This window comes from Paramisgurnus dabryanus, chromosome 1, assembly GCF_030506205.2.
Source record: "Paramisgurnus dabryanus chromosome 1, PD_genome_1.1, whole genome shotgun sequence".
NCBI classification, from domain to species: Eukaryota; Metazoa; Chordata; class Actinopteri; order Cypriniformes; family Cobitidae; genus Paramisgurnus; species Paramisgurnus dabryanus.
In genome coordinates, this window is record NC_133337.1 from 54,705,298 (window position 1) to 54,723,281 (window position 17,984).

Here is a 17,984-nt window from a genome sequence, read left to right on the forward strand (position 1 = left end):
TATATTTGTTCTGAAATTTCCTATAATATATATATATATATATATATATATATATATATAATCATTCTAAATTGGTTAGATACATATTTTACATGAAACTTTATTTAAATAATTATTCTTATGTTGGTTCAGTCATCATATTAATACACTGTCATTATTCACATCTGAAGTTGCCGACTTTCGATAGACTTTCGTGTCAAGCAAAAGTTTGTGTTGTTTTAATGAACACCATGGTAACCACGGTGATAATTTATCACATTTCTCTGATAAGATCTAATAACTCATAACTGCTGTTAGGTAACATTATTCTGTGTCATTGTCTTATCTAAGGAGGATTCCGGGTCATTAAAACTTTTGAAAGATAAATTCCAGAATTCTTTGCTCGGTCGCATTTGCATTTTATAGTTCCAGTTGCATACACAAAACGAGTAAAACATGTTTATTGTCTTGAAAACTGGTAACATTTTATAAGTAGAATTTGTGGTTAAGACTGTAACACAAATTTTCTCAATGAAAAAAAGCAAAAACATTAAAAGCTCTTTAAAAATTTATTCATGAAATACAAACACCTTTTTAAAGTAAAAATTTTCACATACAAATAACAAAGTCTGATTCACTCCTGTATGCATTATTACTGCAATCTTTAATAAATCCTTATCCTATTGAATAAAATTATACATTTATATAATGTATCATCTCTGCATCTTTATTTTTTAGTAAACAGTCTCTCTTTGATTACTGATTGGAAAAGGTTAATTTTTGGATCATGCAATGCAATGCAATGGAGTGGTTTAATTCCAATTTTGGAAGAACTGTTTGAAGATAACAGTCTCTCTGCCCTGTGGCAAAATCTCCACCTGTAAGACAAAAAACAACTGTTTATATATATTATATACTTTAGTACAGGGGCTTTCAAACTGGGGTCCAGGGACCCCCAATAGGTTCTAGGGTTCCCAGAAAAATTTCAAAGAATTGTTTTTTATTTTTTATTAGGTGTTTTTCTCTCATTTCATGCTACATTCTCTCATTTCTCTCTTATTTCAAAAACATATATATGTATACTGCTTTTAGGCAAAATTGTATAATGCTTGGATATAGAAAGCAGACTGTAACCTAAATATGTTTTATGTGAATGTTACTTAAGTTTAAGAATACAAGTCTGAAGCAACTAGCAGTGCCTTTATTTTGCTTAAATTTCTGTTTTCTGTTTGGTGCAGTTAGTGATGCAAGTTCATTAATAACAGCTATAAAATCCATATGAAGAATTACAGACCTGTGTTTTCATCTTGGGGTAATTCATCTGAGTGATAAAATCATCTGCCATCTTCAGAGCGGCCTTCTTCTCATCTGCATTGGCTCCACTTCCTGTTAAATATAACATTTTATTTATATTTTATTTAACTAGAAAACAAACAAACAGACTTTCATTAAATTATCGCTTTATAATATAAGCATTCACCATATAGTTTAACCTAATTCCTAATTAAAAATGATTATTTTTCTTACCTTTCCAAACAAAGATCTTTCCATTAGCCCCATTGTCCAGAATGAAGCAGTCATCCCGTACCAGCAAGTCCTTGGCTATTGGATTCTTATCCGACACTTTGGTTAACTTCATTGACCCTGTTGCATCTGAAACCTGTAAAGATGCATATACCAGGGTGAACTAAGAATGGATAAGTAATTTGTAAAAACTACTTAAATATCCAGCCCAGTCTCCTGAAGATGCGTATAAATAGCACGAAGTGTAAAAATCGTGCAATACGTACGCCAAATTCCACTTTGGCGTGCATATGATACGCCAGTCCTTCCCATTCACTTAAACGGTTCATCTTTTTTTGTCGTTTTATTTATTGTTTTCTCAATTGCTATTTTTTACCATTTTCGCTTGGGTTTAGGGTTAGAACAACTTTTTGTTATATAAAAATTACATCTTAACCCAAACCCCAACTCTAACCCCAACTCCAAGCGACCATGGCTTAAATATGGACAAAAACATGGAGAAACCTGTATATTAAATAACCTCATTAAGCAAATCTAAAATCTAACCCTAAACCCAAGCGAAAATGGTAAAAAATAGCAACAAAATTGAGAAACCAATAAATAAAACGACAAAAAAAGATGCACTGTTTAAGTGAATGGGAAGGACTGGCGTATCATATGCACGCCAAAGTGGAATTTGGCGTATGTATTGCACGATTTTTACACTTCGTGCTATTTATACACATCCTCAGGAGACTGTGTAGAAATATCCTATTATATATCCACCCTGCTCCTGGCTTAATCTAAACCCTGTCCAAGATTTGTTAAATGAAATTATGAGTGTGGGACCTTGTATAGAGAGGCAGAGTTTGATGCATCAGCTTGACTGTCTTCTTCTGGAGTGCTCTCTTTCAACTCGGGCTTTGGACCAAGAACCTGTTAGTTAATAACAGATGGAAACAAAAAACAACGACACAATTACAGCTCATCATCGACCATTTAATTCACATCATAAATAATCACTGCATGTGTGAATAATGTGAAAAGAGAAAAACAACAATACTGTCTATAAATGGTGTCTATAAATCTGATAGCCATAAATATAGAAATTCAGTATCAAACTAGCTAAAAAGAATCAAGTGAAGTACCTGTAGCATCTCCGGTGTCTCTTCTCCTTCACTGATGTTGGTAATCTGGGCTTTGCCATGTCTATCCGTGTCCCGGATAAAAGCGGCGATCTCCCTCACCTTCTGCTTCTCAAAGATGTTTGCCTGAGAGCCGATCCATGACACAATTGTCTGGAAAAAATACACGCATACACTTTCAGTCAATTGCCATTAAAACAACTGTTACACTTGTATAAAGTGTACAGATATATATCATAATTATAACCATTAATAATAAAGTAAAAAAACTAAATAAATACACCCACATACAGTATACCAAATAAAAAAAAGCAAATAGGCAAACACACAGACAGACAGTCACACCTCTCCCAGGTCGAGTATGAAGCAGTCCCCTTTGTTAAAGCTCTGCCAGCTTAGTGCTACTTCTTTGGCTCTTATGTTTCGTTTCCCTTTAATTTGATATAACCGCTTAACAGGACCAGATCCAGAATCTGCTTTCCTAAATCCAGACTCCACACCTCCCTCCTGTGAAAGACAAATAAAAGTGTTGGATAATCAAAACACTCGCACTCATTAGGGCATTTCGGATTTAATTGTTTTGCTCATAAGATCATATTTATTAACCTCCTAAGACCTGGATGTCCACATATGTGGACATGAAATTCTTTTGATGTTTGCACTTAATTCTATGTAACTGGAACCTGTTGTTCACAAACATGGACAAATACACTGCTTCATGTTCTTAGAAAACAATTTGGTTATTGTATTTATTGGTTCTTCCTAACCCCAAAATAGCTGGTAGAAATCTGAAAAAAGAAAAACCAAAACCCGGGTCTTAGGAGGTTAAAATAAAACTTATACACTCTCAGAAATAAAGGTACAAAAGCTGTCACTGGAATGGTACCCTTTAAAAAAATAATGTATATATACACTATTTAGGTTCTTACCTTTTTTAGTAGTTTCGAGGTACTAATATGAAAATTTTGGTTTAAAGATGTACTTTTGAAAGGGTACTGCAGTAACAGCTTTTGTAACTTTTTATTTGAGAGTGTAAATTATAATCTGGCAAGTAATGTGTATAAAGTACCAATCACAACTTCAGCAATCTGTTGGGTAAAATATGTTCTTTTACACATTAAATCTTTTCAAGTCTATCTCTATCAAGAGAAACCAGTAACATGACAACGTTTGTAAGTAAACGCAATGCATCCTTTTCCGAAAAACACAAATTTTTCACAATAACCACTAGAGCAATGTCTTAGCAATGTCTGTGGTAACTCTGGTATGTAAAGAATAATTGACGACAGGCCATTGAACTATAAGAAAATAATGCACACCCAAGGTGCAATGCGGCACGACGCGAAGCGGGTGTGCATTATTTTCAAATAATTCAAAGGACCAGAGTCAATTATTCCTCTTATACCACGGTTACCACAAACATTGCTCTGGTGCCTATTTTTAAGACATTTGACAAGTTAGGTGTGCGATTATCAGAAATTAATGCATACCCACGGAATTTTTCAGCCAATCAGAATGGAGCATTCAACAGACCCGTGGTATAAAAGCAGAATTATTGACTCCGGTCCTTTGAATTATTAAAAAATAATGCACACCCGCATTACCACCTTGGTTGTGCATTATGTAAGGAATAATTGACGACGGGCCATTGATTTTTAAGAAAATAATGCACACCCAAGGTGCAATGCAATAAAGCATTCAACAGACCTGTGGTATAATTTTGAATAATTCAACGGCCAGTCATCAGTTATACCTGACATATCCTATTGTTGCCTGTTCCCATATGAATTGATTTGAAAATTGCATGTATAGATATATGTAGCTGTGTGTGTGTGTTGGCACACATCTCACCTTATAGCTCACCCCTCTGGGGAAGAGCGTCATGAATTCTGGAGATTCATAACCCTGAACCTGTCTGTGCTGGACAGGCTCTCCACCAAGGAAGTTGTCCAGCTGTGTAGCCAACATGGCACAGGCCACCTGCTCATCACGAGAGGATTTCTCACCTGTAAAGGGACAGACAGAATTAATGCAGATGAATTAAATCATTTTTGAACCTTTTACAAATGCATTCATGAAAGCATATAATAAAGTAAGTAATTGTAATTGACTGATCTGTCAAATATGTAAAAAATTGCAGCATGAAGTTAAAAACTTGGTTTATCAAGTACATTTAACATACTATTTCTATTATAAGTTGGCATAACTTATAAAAACAAGTTAAATTAGTTAACTTAAATTGTTAAATTAAAGTAGCATAAAAATATATGTTGATTTGACATAATTTTGCACATGTTACTGGAAATATTGTGCGTGTTAACACCCATGCAATTTTGCACAATTCTGAACCATGTGACCACATCAGCCACTTCCCTCGTCTCTGCCAACAGACAGAGAGTGACAGTTTCTGGTCTTGGTCTAAATGCAAGCGTTTGCGGTGTACAACCAACAAAAACACTGTTTAAAAACTCTATTTATAAAACTGGTAAAGGTCACAGGTCTGAACAAAAGACAAATGCAATTTAAAGTTGCTGTGGGTTAAAGAATCATGAATGCAAAATAATAAAACGGTTTTGCAGAACATCTTGGTGTTGTCCGGGCTGTAAAACAACAAAATTTTAGGAAAACTAAAGTTCATTATAATATGATTGCATCATATAAAGGGGTTAGAGACATTGTCACCAGGGCGATTATGGATGAAAGATTGTTAAGAAGATGCTAGGAATGGTCTCATGTCACGCTGAAAACCAGCTTAGTGTTACCTAAAGCACATGGTGGTACACAATAAGACAATGGGCCTAACTGTGGCTTGGTGAAACATTAATGAACACCCGCCCTTCCCATTTTCCCTTGGGACTTATCCCTCTTTATCCCTCTCTTCTCTCTTCCATTTGTTCTGTTGCATGTTTGCAGATGCATTCGAGCATCTGATCAAGCGTATCGTTTTAACTCGGCAAGCAATTATCTTGGCTTTTTAGCATCAGACCCCATACCCCGCTTCATCGTCCCATGTTACTGACCGTGACGTGAGTCCGAACAGTGGTGTAGATTCACTCTTTTCTTTCATCTATATAATAGATGGATGAGGACCGTTTTCTGTCCTGGGTTAACTTTTTGTATGGATGTCATATGTCAAGTGGACATGTCCTACTGAAAAAAACCAGCAGACCAGCAAGACCAGCATATGTTGTGTTTTGGTACTGGTTTGCTAGTGAAGACTAGCTAAACTGGCATCAGCACCAGCATTAGCACCAGCTAAACCAGCACCAAACCAGCATTAGCACCAGCTAAACCAGTATCAAACCAGCATTAGCACCAACATCCCATGCTGGTCATACTGGTCATGGTTTTGGTGCTGGTATGCTGGTGACCACCAGTTATAAAAGCCCCTCCCATGATGCGAATTTATGCGTGAATGTCTCAAATGACTAGAAAATCACACGCGATTTATGTGCGAATGAACACATAAGTTAACTTGTCATGTCAGATTTCCCAATTACTTGTCTAACAAACGAAAAGATAAGTGCGCAAACTAACTGTAATTGTTTAAAACAGAGATGGCGATAGAGAGGAAAAAGTGACAGATTACAGTTTTAAGAAAATCCACATCTATCATCTCACCAATCCACATGTGAAGATCTGCTCCCTGATCGCCCCGGTTATCCAGCACAAGGTATGAGTCACCGTTGAAGAAAGCCCCCACCTCAGCGGACTTCAGAGGAACGGCCTTCATTTTCTCCACTCGCCAACATCTGAGTCCCGGCTGTCTCGCCTCTTCCCCAAACTGACCTGGTGCAGCCTGAAATGGGAGCATTCTGTAAAGAAACAAACAGAACTAGTGAGGACGAAAGACATTGTGAATAAACAGTGAAATAAAGTCAGTTATTTAGCAAGAACGTAAATAGTCAATGTTGAAAACTGTCTGCATACAGGCTATGGGCTGGTTAGAGACCTCCTGGATACTTAAAGGGACACTCAGCTTTTTCGGAAAATATGCTCATTTTCCAGCTTCCCTAGAGTCAAACATTAGATTTTTACCGTTTTGGAATTAATTCAGCTGATCTCCGGGTCTGGCAGTACCACTTTTAGCATAGCTTAGCATAAGCCATTGAATCTGATTAGACCATTAGCATCGCGCTAAAAAAATATTCAAAGAGTTTTGATATTTTCCTATTTAAAACTTGACTCTTCGGTAGTTACTATGTGTACTAAGACCGATGGAAAATAAATGTTTAACTCTAGGGGAACTGGAAAATGAGCATATTTTTTTTTTTAAAGTGGAGTGTCCCTTTAATAGGCTTTATGCCCACCTGCACTACTTCCTGAACTTCAGCCAGCTTCTTGTTTCCTGTCTGCTATTATTGGACAAACTGATTAATCCAGGTGTGTCTGATTATTGTTGTTGTGACTACTGAGGTCAGGCACACCTGGATTAATCAGTTTGTGCAATAATGGCAGACAGGAAACAAGGAGCTGGCTGAAGTTCAGGAAGTAGTGCAGCTGGACACAAAGCCTATTCTCATTCTATTTACTGGAATGTGTTTTGCAATTCAATGCAGTTGCTTGTGATTTTGGATTTCTCACAAAAATATATTTACATAGCAATTCACCACACCGGAAATGCAAAATCATGCAAGTTTCGTTGTGGCTATCTAATGATCTGTGTGGTATGGGCGTACACTAAAAGGCTCAAAGTCTCATATTATTTAAAGTCTCCATGTAGTCAATCATTTTATCAGTTAAAATGCATCTTTGAGCATCCTAATAGCATAAATAGCTTACTGTGACATAGTTTTACCTGTCACAATCATTTCTTTACGCTGTAAAACAGTTTGAATGTTACTCTACACCCTTGCCTCATTTAGTATATGCAGATCTATAAATATGTGAATAAGTCCCCACCTCTACTAAATCGCACATCTTGGACCATAGATATATATGTAAATAGATGCTACATTTGGCAGTTTCAGACCATAGACTGTAAAAAAATATGGACAGAGTGTCCGTGACGTCACCCATAGGTTTGTGAAGAGCATTTTTGAAGCTTCAAGTAGGCGGTGCCTGCCATCGCCATCTTGGCCATGCGTCACCGCGCATCACTTGCAGATAAACGAAAATGGGTAAAGAGGCGGGACATGGGTAAAGCTGAGGTGGCTGGTTGCTGAAACCAAGCCTGCCTTGCTTGACTCTAGTGACCGCAGTGGCTGTTCAGCCGCCACTCAAGTGGCCACGCCCTTAGCAATATAATTTAAACGGATGAGGTACAAAAAAAATTCACCCCCCTCACAGTTGTCATGAAGGGTAAAATGAGCTATGTAGATCAAAACAGTTTTTGTACCAGATTCTAAACATATTATTTTCTACTGTAAAGTTGTGCATTTTAACATGAAGGTCTATGGGAATTTACTCCCTTTTCAACCTTCAACCAGTAGATGAATTTGTTGCAAAGCATATTAGAAGCACCACATAGACGTACAAACATCAATAAAAACCTGAATTTCCCTACAGGGGAACTTTTGCCACAATTAAAGAAACCTAACATGCAGCTTTATCATAAAAGCCCAATACACTTTCTTTTTTGTTTACAGCCTTCACTAACAGAGGTGTCAGTTTAAGACAGCTGTTATCTGATTACTTGTTTGACCTGTCATTAAATTCACATTTATTTGCATCGCACTTTCAAAATGCATATCGTTTCAAAGCAGCTTTATAGAAAATGCCTGTTCATATAAAAATAAAGTTGTTAGATAATTTATAGTTTTCACAGTTAGGAAAAGTAACTCGACTGCCAAACAGATCATGGTACAGAAGTGCGTTGTGTGGACCGAACCAGGTATGAAAACATAAGTAGCAAAACAGCAAATCAAATCATTGGGGAGGACAATCATGCCAAAAAACAGGTGTAAATATATGCAAGTACAAGGTGGACATGTCTGCCTGAGTCTTGGTTTCTCCCATGGTTTCTTATCTGCAGCACCTTTTATGTGAAGGAAGCCATGCATACTTTATATCAACCTAACAGGCTCTTTAATGACGTAGTGACGTGTCTAAACACAACCCTAATGTGAAGAAGATTTGTCAGAGATGTATGTCATGCCACATGATGCCATATAAAGTTACAGCAGATGTCACCTCACATACTTTACAATGAGAAAGAATGTTTCTTATTGCATGTCCTGTGCTAACCTCTGAAAAAAAACTATGCCAAAGTGAAGGTAAATCATGCCTCCCTCTTTATCTGTCCACACAGTCACACACAGAGACTGAATCATCGATCAGTCATTCAGCGCATGGCATTGCAAAGTTCATCTACAATGGGCATGATACCATACATCATAAACTGCAATACAGTATAACAAAGAACTAATTCCGTCATAAAAGTATAATTTACTGAATTTCTACATAAACGTTTTAAGCTTATAAAATGTAGCAATGAAGATAAAATGAAAGATAATGTTTATGTCATAAAAACTGTTAAATAATATAAAGGTTCCTTATGACAAAAGTGATCATTGTGGTTTATGGAAAAGGAGACGTGATGGGCTGGCACAACATCATACGAAATGAGAAGTGAGCTAGACAGTTGCAACTACTTGCTGATATGAACAATGACACATTGTGCTTTTTATAAACCTTCAGTGTTCACAGTGCCCCACCTTATAGCGCAAAAAAAACCTTTTAAACGGCATTCATTTTAGTTTCTCAAGAGGTGTCAGTTTAAGCTCAGTTACAGAAAGTCACACAGCTTTACTTTTTGTATAAGGCATAACACAACAGTGAGTCATGAACCACAGACAGGAAAATGCAAGCGTACCAACCACAACTCGCTTCCCGTGGTACACTCGTCCTTCAGTTATTTTAACACAATTTAGTTCGCAGGGTTCAACAGTGATAGCTGGGATAGCCAATGCATCTGTTATTATAGCCCAGGTGTAGCCACGTATTCCACCAAAATGTTTTAAAATGGAAATACGGTGGACAAAATACACATTTGCTATGTGCACTGACACCCTGAGAAACCCCCTGTTCTAGCCAATGCACTTTAAATGACACAAAAATGATTCATCTTAAAAATTACATAATGAAAAAATGTCCCCACAAGGACAATGTCGATGAACGTTTGCATGATCTAAGTTTTAAATACCGATTTTAGGATACCGATGTAATAATATACGATGAAAAGTTTACAATGCTATTGCACTTAAAACAGCAGGATGGTATACAAAACAGCATTAAATTTGAGAGAAGGTGGCATGAATATGAAGAGATGTTGCTGATTCCTGGTATCGTAACAGAAGAGAATGATGCAAATATATGGCAAGACAGAAATTGTGAAGAAAGTTATCAACTGAAGATCTAAGATATGTGTTGCTTTGTAAGTTAATTACAAAGAAGAGCAAAAAACCACACTGGTCCACTTAACTGCAAAACACTTTCATTCAGCTCTGCCATGCTTTCTGAGTCCGGCTCCATTCTGCCAGTATGTTTGGATATGCCTGTGTGTGTGTTTACCTGGCCTGGTTAGCTTATATCTAGCCAGTAATTGGACACTGGGGAATAATCCGAGCGGCCCTGCCGTGGACGCCCCACAGCGGGGAGAGTCAAGTTGCCTGACATGCTAAACAGCAGTGTAATAACTAGATAGTAAAGTTTGAAGACAAACTTTATGTTGGCTTGAGAAAGCGTAGCCTGAACGTTTAAAACGGTTTGACATAAGTTTAGTTTAGTAGGCTATCTGGCTGTTAGTATGTTTAAGTATGAAGGTAGCATGATTTACCATGAAGCTAGCATGATGTTAGCATGATTAGCATGAAGGTAGCATGATGCTAGCATGATTAGCATGATTAGCATGAAGCTAGCATGATTAGCATGAAGCTAGCATGATGCTAGCATGATTAGCATGAAGCTAGCATGATGCTAGCATGATTAGCATAATGCTAGCATGATGCTAGCATGATAAGCATGAAGCTAGCATGATGCTAACATGATTTGCATGATGCTAGCATGATTAGCATGAAGCTAGCATGATGCTAGCATGATTAGCATGAAGCTAGCATGATGTTAGCATGATTAGCATGAAGCTAGCATGATGCTAGCATGATTAGCATGAAGCTAGCATGATGCTAGCATGATTAGCATGAAGCTAGCATGATGTTAGCATGATTAGCATGAAGCTAGCATGATGTTAGCATGAAGCTAGCATGATGCTAGCATGATTAGCATGAAGCTAGCATGATGCTAACATGATTAGCATGAAGCTAGCATGATGCTAGCATGATTAGCATGAAGCTAGCATTGAAGCTAGCATGATTAGCATGAAGTTAGCATGAAGCTAGCATGATGCTAGCATGATAAGCATGAAGCTAGCATGATTAGCATGAAGCTAGCATGATGTTAGCATGATTAGCATGAAGTTAGCATGATTAGCATGAAGCTAGCATGAAGTTAGCATGATTAGCATGAAGCTAGCATGATGTTAGCATGATTAGCATGAAGCTAGCATGAAGCTAGCATGATTAACAGGAAGCTAGCATGATGCTAGCATGATAAGCATGAAGCTAGCATGATGCTAACATGATTTGCATGATGCTAGCATGATTAGCATGAAGCTAGCATGATGTTAGCATGATTAGCATGAAGCTAGCTTGATGTTAGCATGATTAGCATGAAGCTAGCATGATGCTAGCATGATTAGCATGAAGCTAGCATGATGCTAGCATGATTAGCATGAAGCTAGCATGATGTTAGCATGATTAGCATGAAGCTAGCATGATGCTAGCATGATTAGCATGAAGCTAGCATGATGCTAGCATGATTAGCATGAAGCTAGCATGATGTTAGCATGATTAGCATGAAGCTAGCATGATGTTAGCATGAAGCTAGCATGATGCTAGCATGATTAGCATGAAGCTAGCATGATGCTAGCATGATTAGCATGAAGCTAGCATGATGCTAGCATGATTAGCATGAAGCTAGCATTGAAGCTAGCATGATTAGCATGAAGTTAGCATGAAGCTAGCATGATGCTAGCATGATAAGCATGAAGCTAGCATGATTAGCATGAAGCTAGCATGATGTTAGCATGATTAGCATGAAGTTAGCATGATTAGCATGAAGCTAGCATGAAGTTAGCATGATTAGCATGAAGCTAGCATGATGTTAGCATGATTAGCATGAAGCTAGCATGAAGCTAGCATGATTAACAGGAAGCTAGCATGATGTTAGCATGATTAGCATGAAGCTAGCATGATGCTAGCATGAAGCTAGCATGATGCTAGCATGATAAGCATGAAGCTAGCATGATGCTAGCATGATTAGCATGAAGCTAGCATGATGCTAGCATGATTAGCATGAAGCTAGCATGATTAGCATGAAGTTAGCATGAAGCTAGCATGATGCTAACATGATTAGCATGAAGCTAGCATGATGCTAGCATGATTAGCATGAAGCTAGCATGATGTTAGCATGATTAGCATGAAGCTAGCATGAAGTTAGCATGATTAGCATGAAGCTAGCATGAAGTTAGCATGATTAGCATGAAGCTAGCATGATGTTAGCATGATAAGCATGAAGCTAGCATGAAGCTAGCATGATTAGCAGGAAGCTAGCATGAAGCTAACATTTATTGCGTTGCTAGGGTACTAAGTTTGGTTGCTAGGGAGAAAATTGGCATCCCATAATGATCACCCTTCAAGCCACAAGTAAAACGGTCCAACCCCCGTGTCTCTACAATGTTCTGATGCGGAGATATAAGGCTTTGTTTATTCCGTTACTAGGGTACTAAGTTTGGTTGCTAGGGAGAAAATTGGCATCCCATAATGATCACACTTCAAGCCACAAGTAAAACGGTCCAACCCCCGTGTCTCTACAATGTTCTGATGCAGAGATATGAGGCTTTGTTTATTCCGTTGCTAGGGTACTAAGTTTGGTTGCTAGGGAGAAAATTGGCATCCCATAATGATTACACTTCAAGCCACAAGTAAAACGGTCCAACCCCCGTGTCTCTACAATGTTCTTATGCAGAGATATGAGGCTTTGTTTATTCCGTTGCTAGGGTACTAAGTTTGGTTGCTAGGGAGAAAATTGGCATCCCATAATGATTACACTTCAAGCCACAAGTAAAACGGTCCAACCCATGTGTCTCTACGATGTTCAGATCCAGAGATATAAGGCTTTGTTTATTATGTTGCTAGGGTCTTCATATTTTGTTGCTAGGGGCGTGGCTTAATACCTCAATAAGAATCCTAAGAGACTGATTGGATGCCTGAGTAAAATGAGCCCACCCCTATGTCTCTATGACACTCTGGTGCAAAGATATCCATCTGGGCTTTTTATAATGGTAGTCTATGGGAGATGTTGCTAGGGTACCCAAAATTGTTGCTAGGGGCGTGGCTTAATAGCTCTGGGGTGATCCTAAGAGACTGATTGGATGCTTGAGTAAAATGAGCCCACCCCCATGTCTCTAAGACACTCTAAAGTGAAGATATTCCATCTGGGACGCTTTTATTCCCTTTTATGGGCATGTTTCCTGCCCCATTATAAGTCAATGGGAAATTTTGGGGGCCTCTTACACCCCAGGGGTACAGCTTACACCCCATTGTGAGGTATGTTCTTACACAGCCTGTCAGCCTCCTTAAATGTGGTAAGCCACAAGTTTCTACAAGTTTCTCACTCGCAGCTATGACCCGTCAAAGTTTGTCTCAATGTTAAGTCAATGGAAATTTTGGGGTGTTTCAGCGCCCCGTTTAGGAATTCGGAAGGTCCCATCAGTTAGAAAAGATATAGCACACCTCGTCAGATCAGACCGAAAGTCTGTCCAAAGTTTGATGGCTGTAGCTTGAAAGCTCTAGGACGAGTTAGAGTTAGAAATTTTAGTCTCAGAAGAAAAAGAATAATAATAATAATAATAATAATAATAATAAGTTTAAGTGCAACAACAGTATGTTGGCTTTCTCAAGCCAACATAATTACTGCAAGGCCTCATCCATCTCTCCTCCATTCATCAGGGACAATTAGAGCAAACTTTTGATGTGTTGTCATAGTTAATGTTTTACGTTTTTTTTGGTCATTGTTTTAATCCTTAAATGGATAATTTACCCAAAACTGAATATTCTGTCATCATTTACCCGAATAAATTTCTTTGTTTTGATGAACACAAATGAAGATATTTTGAAAAATGTTTGTTCCTGAACCGTTTGTGGACCCCATTCACTTCCATAGTTCGAAAAAAGAATAGTATGAAAGTAAATGGGGTCCACAAATGGTTTGGTTACAAACATTTCTCAAAATATCTTCCTTTGTGTTAATCAGAATAAAGACATTTATAAAGGTTTATAACAACATGAGAGTGACTAAATGATAGAATTTTCATTTTTGGGTGAACTATCGCTTTTATTTAAGGTGTTTTAATAAAAATGTTGTGGCATAAATTGTAACAATTTACATAAATAAGGGATCATGTACATTCGGCCAGTTGTTTTTTTGATGTACATTATAAAAAATTACAAGATGTCTGCCAGTCGTCATCTGGATAAGGCATGCTGAATAAAAGTCGGACTTTACACTGCGAGTGTGCATTATTTTCGGATTATTCACTGGCCCGTTGTCAATTATTCCTTAGTTATCATGGTCAACTAGAAAACTTGATTCTGATTGGTCAATCATGACACTCACTTAAAATTTTACAAGGTGGCGATTTTGTATGAATTCAGATTATTTAAATAATACAAAAACATACAATCACAGAAGAAAATAAAAGGAGCTCACACCCAACACAACAGTCACTGGGGCAAAATTGTACTAAAAAAAATATCAAGTTTAACCACTAGAAGTCAATTTTACACTAAGTTCCCTTAATACAGAGCTACATGAGTTAAAGGTGTTATTTTTTGAAAAACACTTTGGAAAAGGGGCTCAGGCCTAGTAACAAAACACACTTGTAGCCAATCAGCAGTAAGGGGCGTGTCTACTAACCAACATCGTTGCCAGGGTTGTGTATGTGTGGGGCGGGTCTATCAAAAGAAGTAGTTGTTTAGGTGATTTTAAATATCAACATTGGCTTTCAGAGATCATGCACCCTGCCTTTAATAATCCAAGTATACATAACTGCAGACTGCATCTCTTCAACCAAAAGAGGGCGGTACCTCCAAAAAGGGAGCGGGTAGGGTTAGTGATATGGTTGGGCGTGTCCTGTCAACCTCTTACTCAGAGCCTTGCTCTTATTAGTGTGAAACCACGCCTCATTTTGTAGAAACCACGCCTCCTTTTGTAGTTCCCACCCCATATGATATAGTAGGTATACCCTTCTCTAATAATTTAACACAAAATATTAATATGAAATTATTCAGGCCATTTGTAACAAATTTATGTTAGCATGAGTAAAAAATAACAATGGAGTGATGCAGTATCCAGATGAGTGGACCGGGGTGTGCTTTCAGTGTGCTGTTACGACTGACCAATCAGAATCAAGTATTCCAAATAGCCGTGTAATAATGAATTGTGTATTCATTTTAATCAGCATGACTTATACAACTGACGATTGGTAGATATGGAAATGTTACTTTCTTATTTTAGTAAATAAACTGCAGGATAATATTTGAAAATGCATCTGTGGCTATTACCCTAGTGTTACCAACATAAGCAGTAAGTTAACGTTTCTGCGTTCAGGGTTGTTAAAAATATTTCTAAGAAACGCAAAAACGTTATAGTATCCTGACCAAAGTGAAATGACACGGGGAATGACAGACCACAACTCTAAGTGGAACTGATGATACAGCAAAAAAAAAAAAAAACAGAAGAATGTGTGACATGCATAACGCTAAAGAGGATGTTAAGGGAAACTGACAATTATGGAGAAATATGAAGGTAAATCATGAATAGATAAACAGCAAGAAACAGGGCGGTGTCACGCTACAATAAAGTTAATTAAAACCGATGTGGTTGTAATTTTGCATGAATCACCACAGAGACATGGCAAGACATTGCAGACAATCAAGCAAGATAATCTGTCTGCTGATTCAGTGCAGTCTGAAATATATAAGCATGCACAAAAATATGTTGTTGTAAAGTAGTTTATACTATTTCACGAAGTAATATTTACTTTATAATTTTAAAAGTAAAGTAAACTCTCATTTAAACAAGCACTCAATTGCACCTCTACTTAAACACACAGATGTTAAACGAAGGTGTAAAGCATGAAGGGAGTGTCTGCTTTTTCACAGCAGAAAATAAACCATAAAATACTGCATTCAATGTGTGTATAGACTGAGTCAATTTGTATAGAAGATGTTGTGCTTACCTTATGGTAGTTTAAGTTTGGAGGATCCTACTAAGTCTCAAGAAAGAAAGGAAGAGATTGTGTAGAGAAGATGCAGCAGTACAAAGTTAACTTACTTCCTGCCTCTTGTTCCAGATTCTGGCCCAGCCCCTTTAAATACACCCCCACTTAACCAAACAGAGGTCTTAACTTGAGAGGGAGTTAAAAAAATCCAATAGAAAGAGCACAGAGCTTAGAAGACACACATTTGTTTATTAAGCAAGTCATTTGCTTGTCTAGATTTGACTACAGCAATATGCTGTGGACTATGGTGACTAAAAGACACCAAAATATCTGCAGAAATCATGGTTTAGCTGAATGCTTTCTTTCCCGGTTTTTCTAGTTTTGTACAGAGTCACACCCATTGTGTAACAAAGCGTTCGTTTTTTGTGTCAGGGCTTGTTGTAAGGAACATAGAACCTTAAAGGCATCTGATCTGCATAACTGAAGAGAACCATTTTAAAGTGAAGCAATTGGATGTAGTTTATATCCAACGGCTATGACTGCATTCTCTCTGACATTCAGAGGTTGATTTGTGGCATCTGTGGTTTTGCTGGGAATAAAAACCAGTTGGTTATAAAATGTTCCTGTAGCTCAGTTGGATGAGCATTGTTTTACAAAAGGTTGTGATGTATACTTTAAATGCACTCTTAATTATTTTGGATGAAAGCATCTGCCAAGTGCATAAATGTAGGTTGAAAGGTCCAGCACCTATGCATAGGAGGGGATAGGGGAACATATCTTTTGTATGTGAACATCATCTTGTGTTCATCAGAAATTCATACAGGTTTAGAACAACAGGAGGATGAGAAAATTACAGAATTAAAGTATCATTAATCTTATTCTAATGATATGAGATATGTTTCAATCTTTGACATGGTCTTATTCAATATTAAAGGGGACATATCATGAAAATTGGACTTTTTCCATATTTAAGTGCTATAATTGGGCGCCCAGTGCTTCTATCAACCTAGAAAATGTGAAAAAGATCAACCCAGTAACTTAGTTTTGGTAAACCATTCTCTGCAAGCATGTGAAAAATAGCTAATTCAAATTTGGCTCCCCTTGTGATGTCAGCAGGGGATAATACTGCCCCTTAATCTGCACTATCTACCACAGATCAGAGATCAGCTCATTTGCATTTAAAAGTACACACCCAAAAATTGCACATTTTTGCTCATCCCTACAAAGTGGCAATTTTAACAGTGGTGGCTCGTGACTTCTCATCCGAGGGGCCCTAATTCAAAATTAGTGTTCGGAGTGTTATGTGTGTTGCTTGCGTTTTCAAAATATGTGTTTGTTGCATCATGTAAATCATGTGCATCACAAGTTTTGTCAAAATAAGTGCCTGCTACACAGGCGTCAAAACCGTTTATGATAAAAGAAACGCTCACGTTTACAAAACACGCAAGACACTCCCTTAACAATAAACTCTGATTACGCATGAGATTATGCGAGTGTCTCTTTTATCATAAACCCTTTAGACTCATCTGCAGCAGGCACTTATTTTGACAAGACACATGATGCACACAGGATCTTTCAACGCGCAGAACACATATTTTGAAAAAAAAAAGAATGGGCTACATTCATGTTGTAACGAACTTCACATCGAGCTCCCTCAAAAAAAGAAGTCACAGGCCACCACTGAATTTTAACATGTAATAAAATACCTTTATGAGATTTTGAGCTAAAACTTCACATATGTACTCTGGGGACACCATTGATTGTTTTACATCTTAAAAAAGACTTGTGAAATGTCCCCTTTAAAGACATCAGACCAAGTCCATGCAAATGTCAACCTTACCATGAAAAAACAAAGTTATTTAACCATACTGATATCGCAGATGTCAATATTAAATGTTTAAATACCCAATTTTTTTCAGTTAAGTAAAATTTCAGAAATGTCAAATAAATAACACAGTTCTTCCTTATAAATGCACACATTAAAACATTTAAATTATTTTTGTTCTTTAAAGAGCTGTCCCGTCTCCATTTCACGAGTTTGCATTAACATGTAATCAATAAGGTAGCGAGATAAAGCA

The 17,984-nt window shown here is 37.4% G+C and overlaps 1 protein-coding gene across 1 annotated transcript; it reads right to left on the reverse strand.

The window, feature by feature from the left end:
* Window positions 1–529: 529 nt before the first annotated feature.
* capgb (capping protein (actin filament), gelsolin-like b) lies at window positions 530–16,089 on the reverse strand. The gene is made up of 9 exons (XM_065242366.1): window positions 15,925–16,089; window positions 6,249–6,442; window positions 4,479–4,633; window positions 2,973–3,134; window positions 2,631–2,780; window positions 2,332–2,418; window positions 1,507–1,639; window positions 1,274–1,365; window positions 530–857 (listed from the first exon to the last, which is right to left on the reverse strand). The coding sequence occupies exons 2-9, from the start codon at window positions 6,439–6,441 to the stop codon at window positions 792–794; spliced, it is 1,038 nt and encodes a 345-aa protein (XP_065098438.1). The 5' UTR covers window position 6,442; window positions 15,925–16,089; the 3' UTR covers window positions 530–791.
* Window positions 16,090–17,984: the final 1,895 nt, after the last annotated feature.

Bases quoted from the DNA above. Each gene is read 5' to 3' on its own strand.
- capgb (XM_065242366.1), bottom strand. From the start codon at position 6,441: ATGCTCCCATTTCAGGCTGCACCAGGTCAGTTTGGGGAAGAGGCGAGA. The intron at 2,781-2,972 runs GTGTGACTGTCT...TATTTTTTCCAG, and splicing joins TCATACTCGACCTGGGAGAG to ACAATTGTGTCATGGATCGG. The intron at 858-1,273 runs GTCTGTAATTCT...TTTGTCTTACAG, and splicing joins ACCCCAAGATGAAAACACAG to GTGGAGATTTTGCCACAGGG.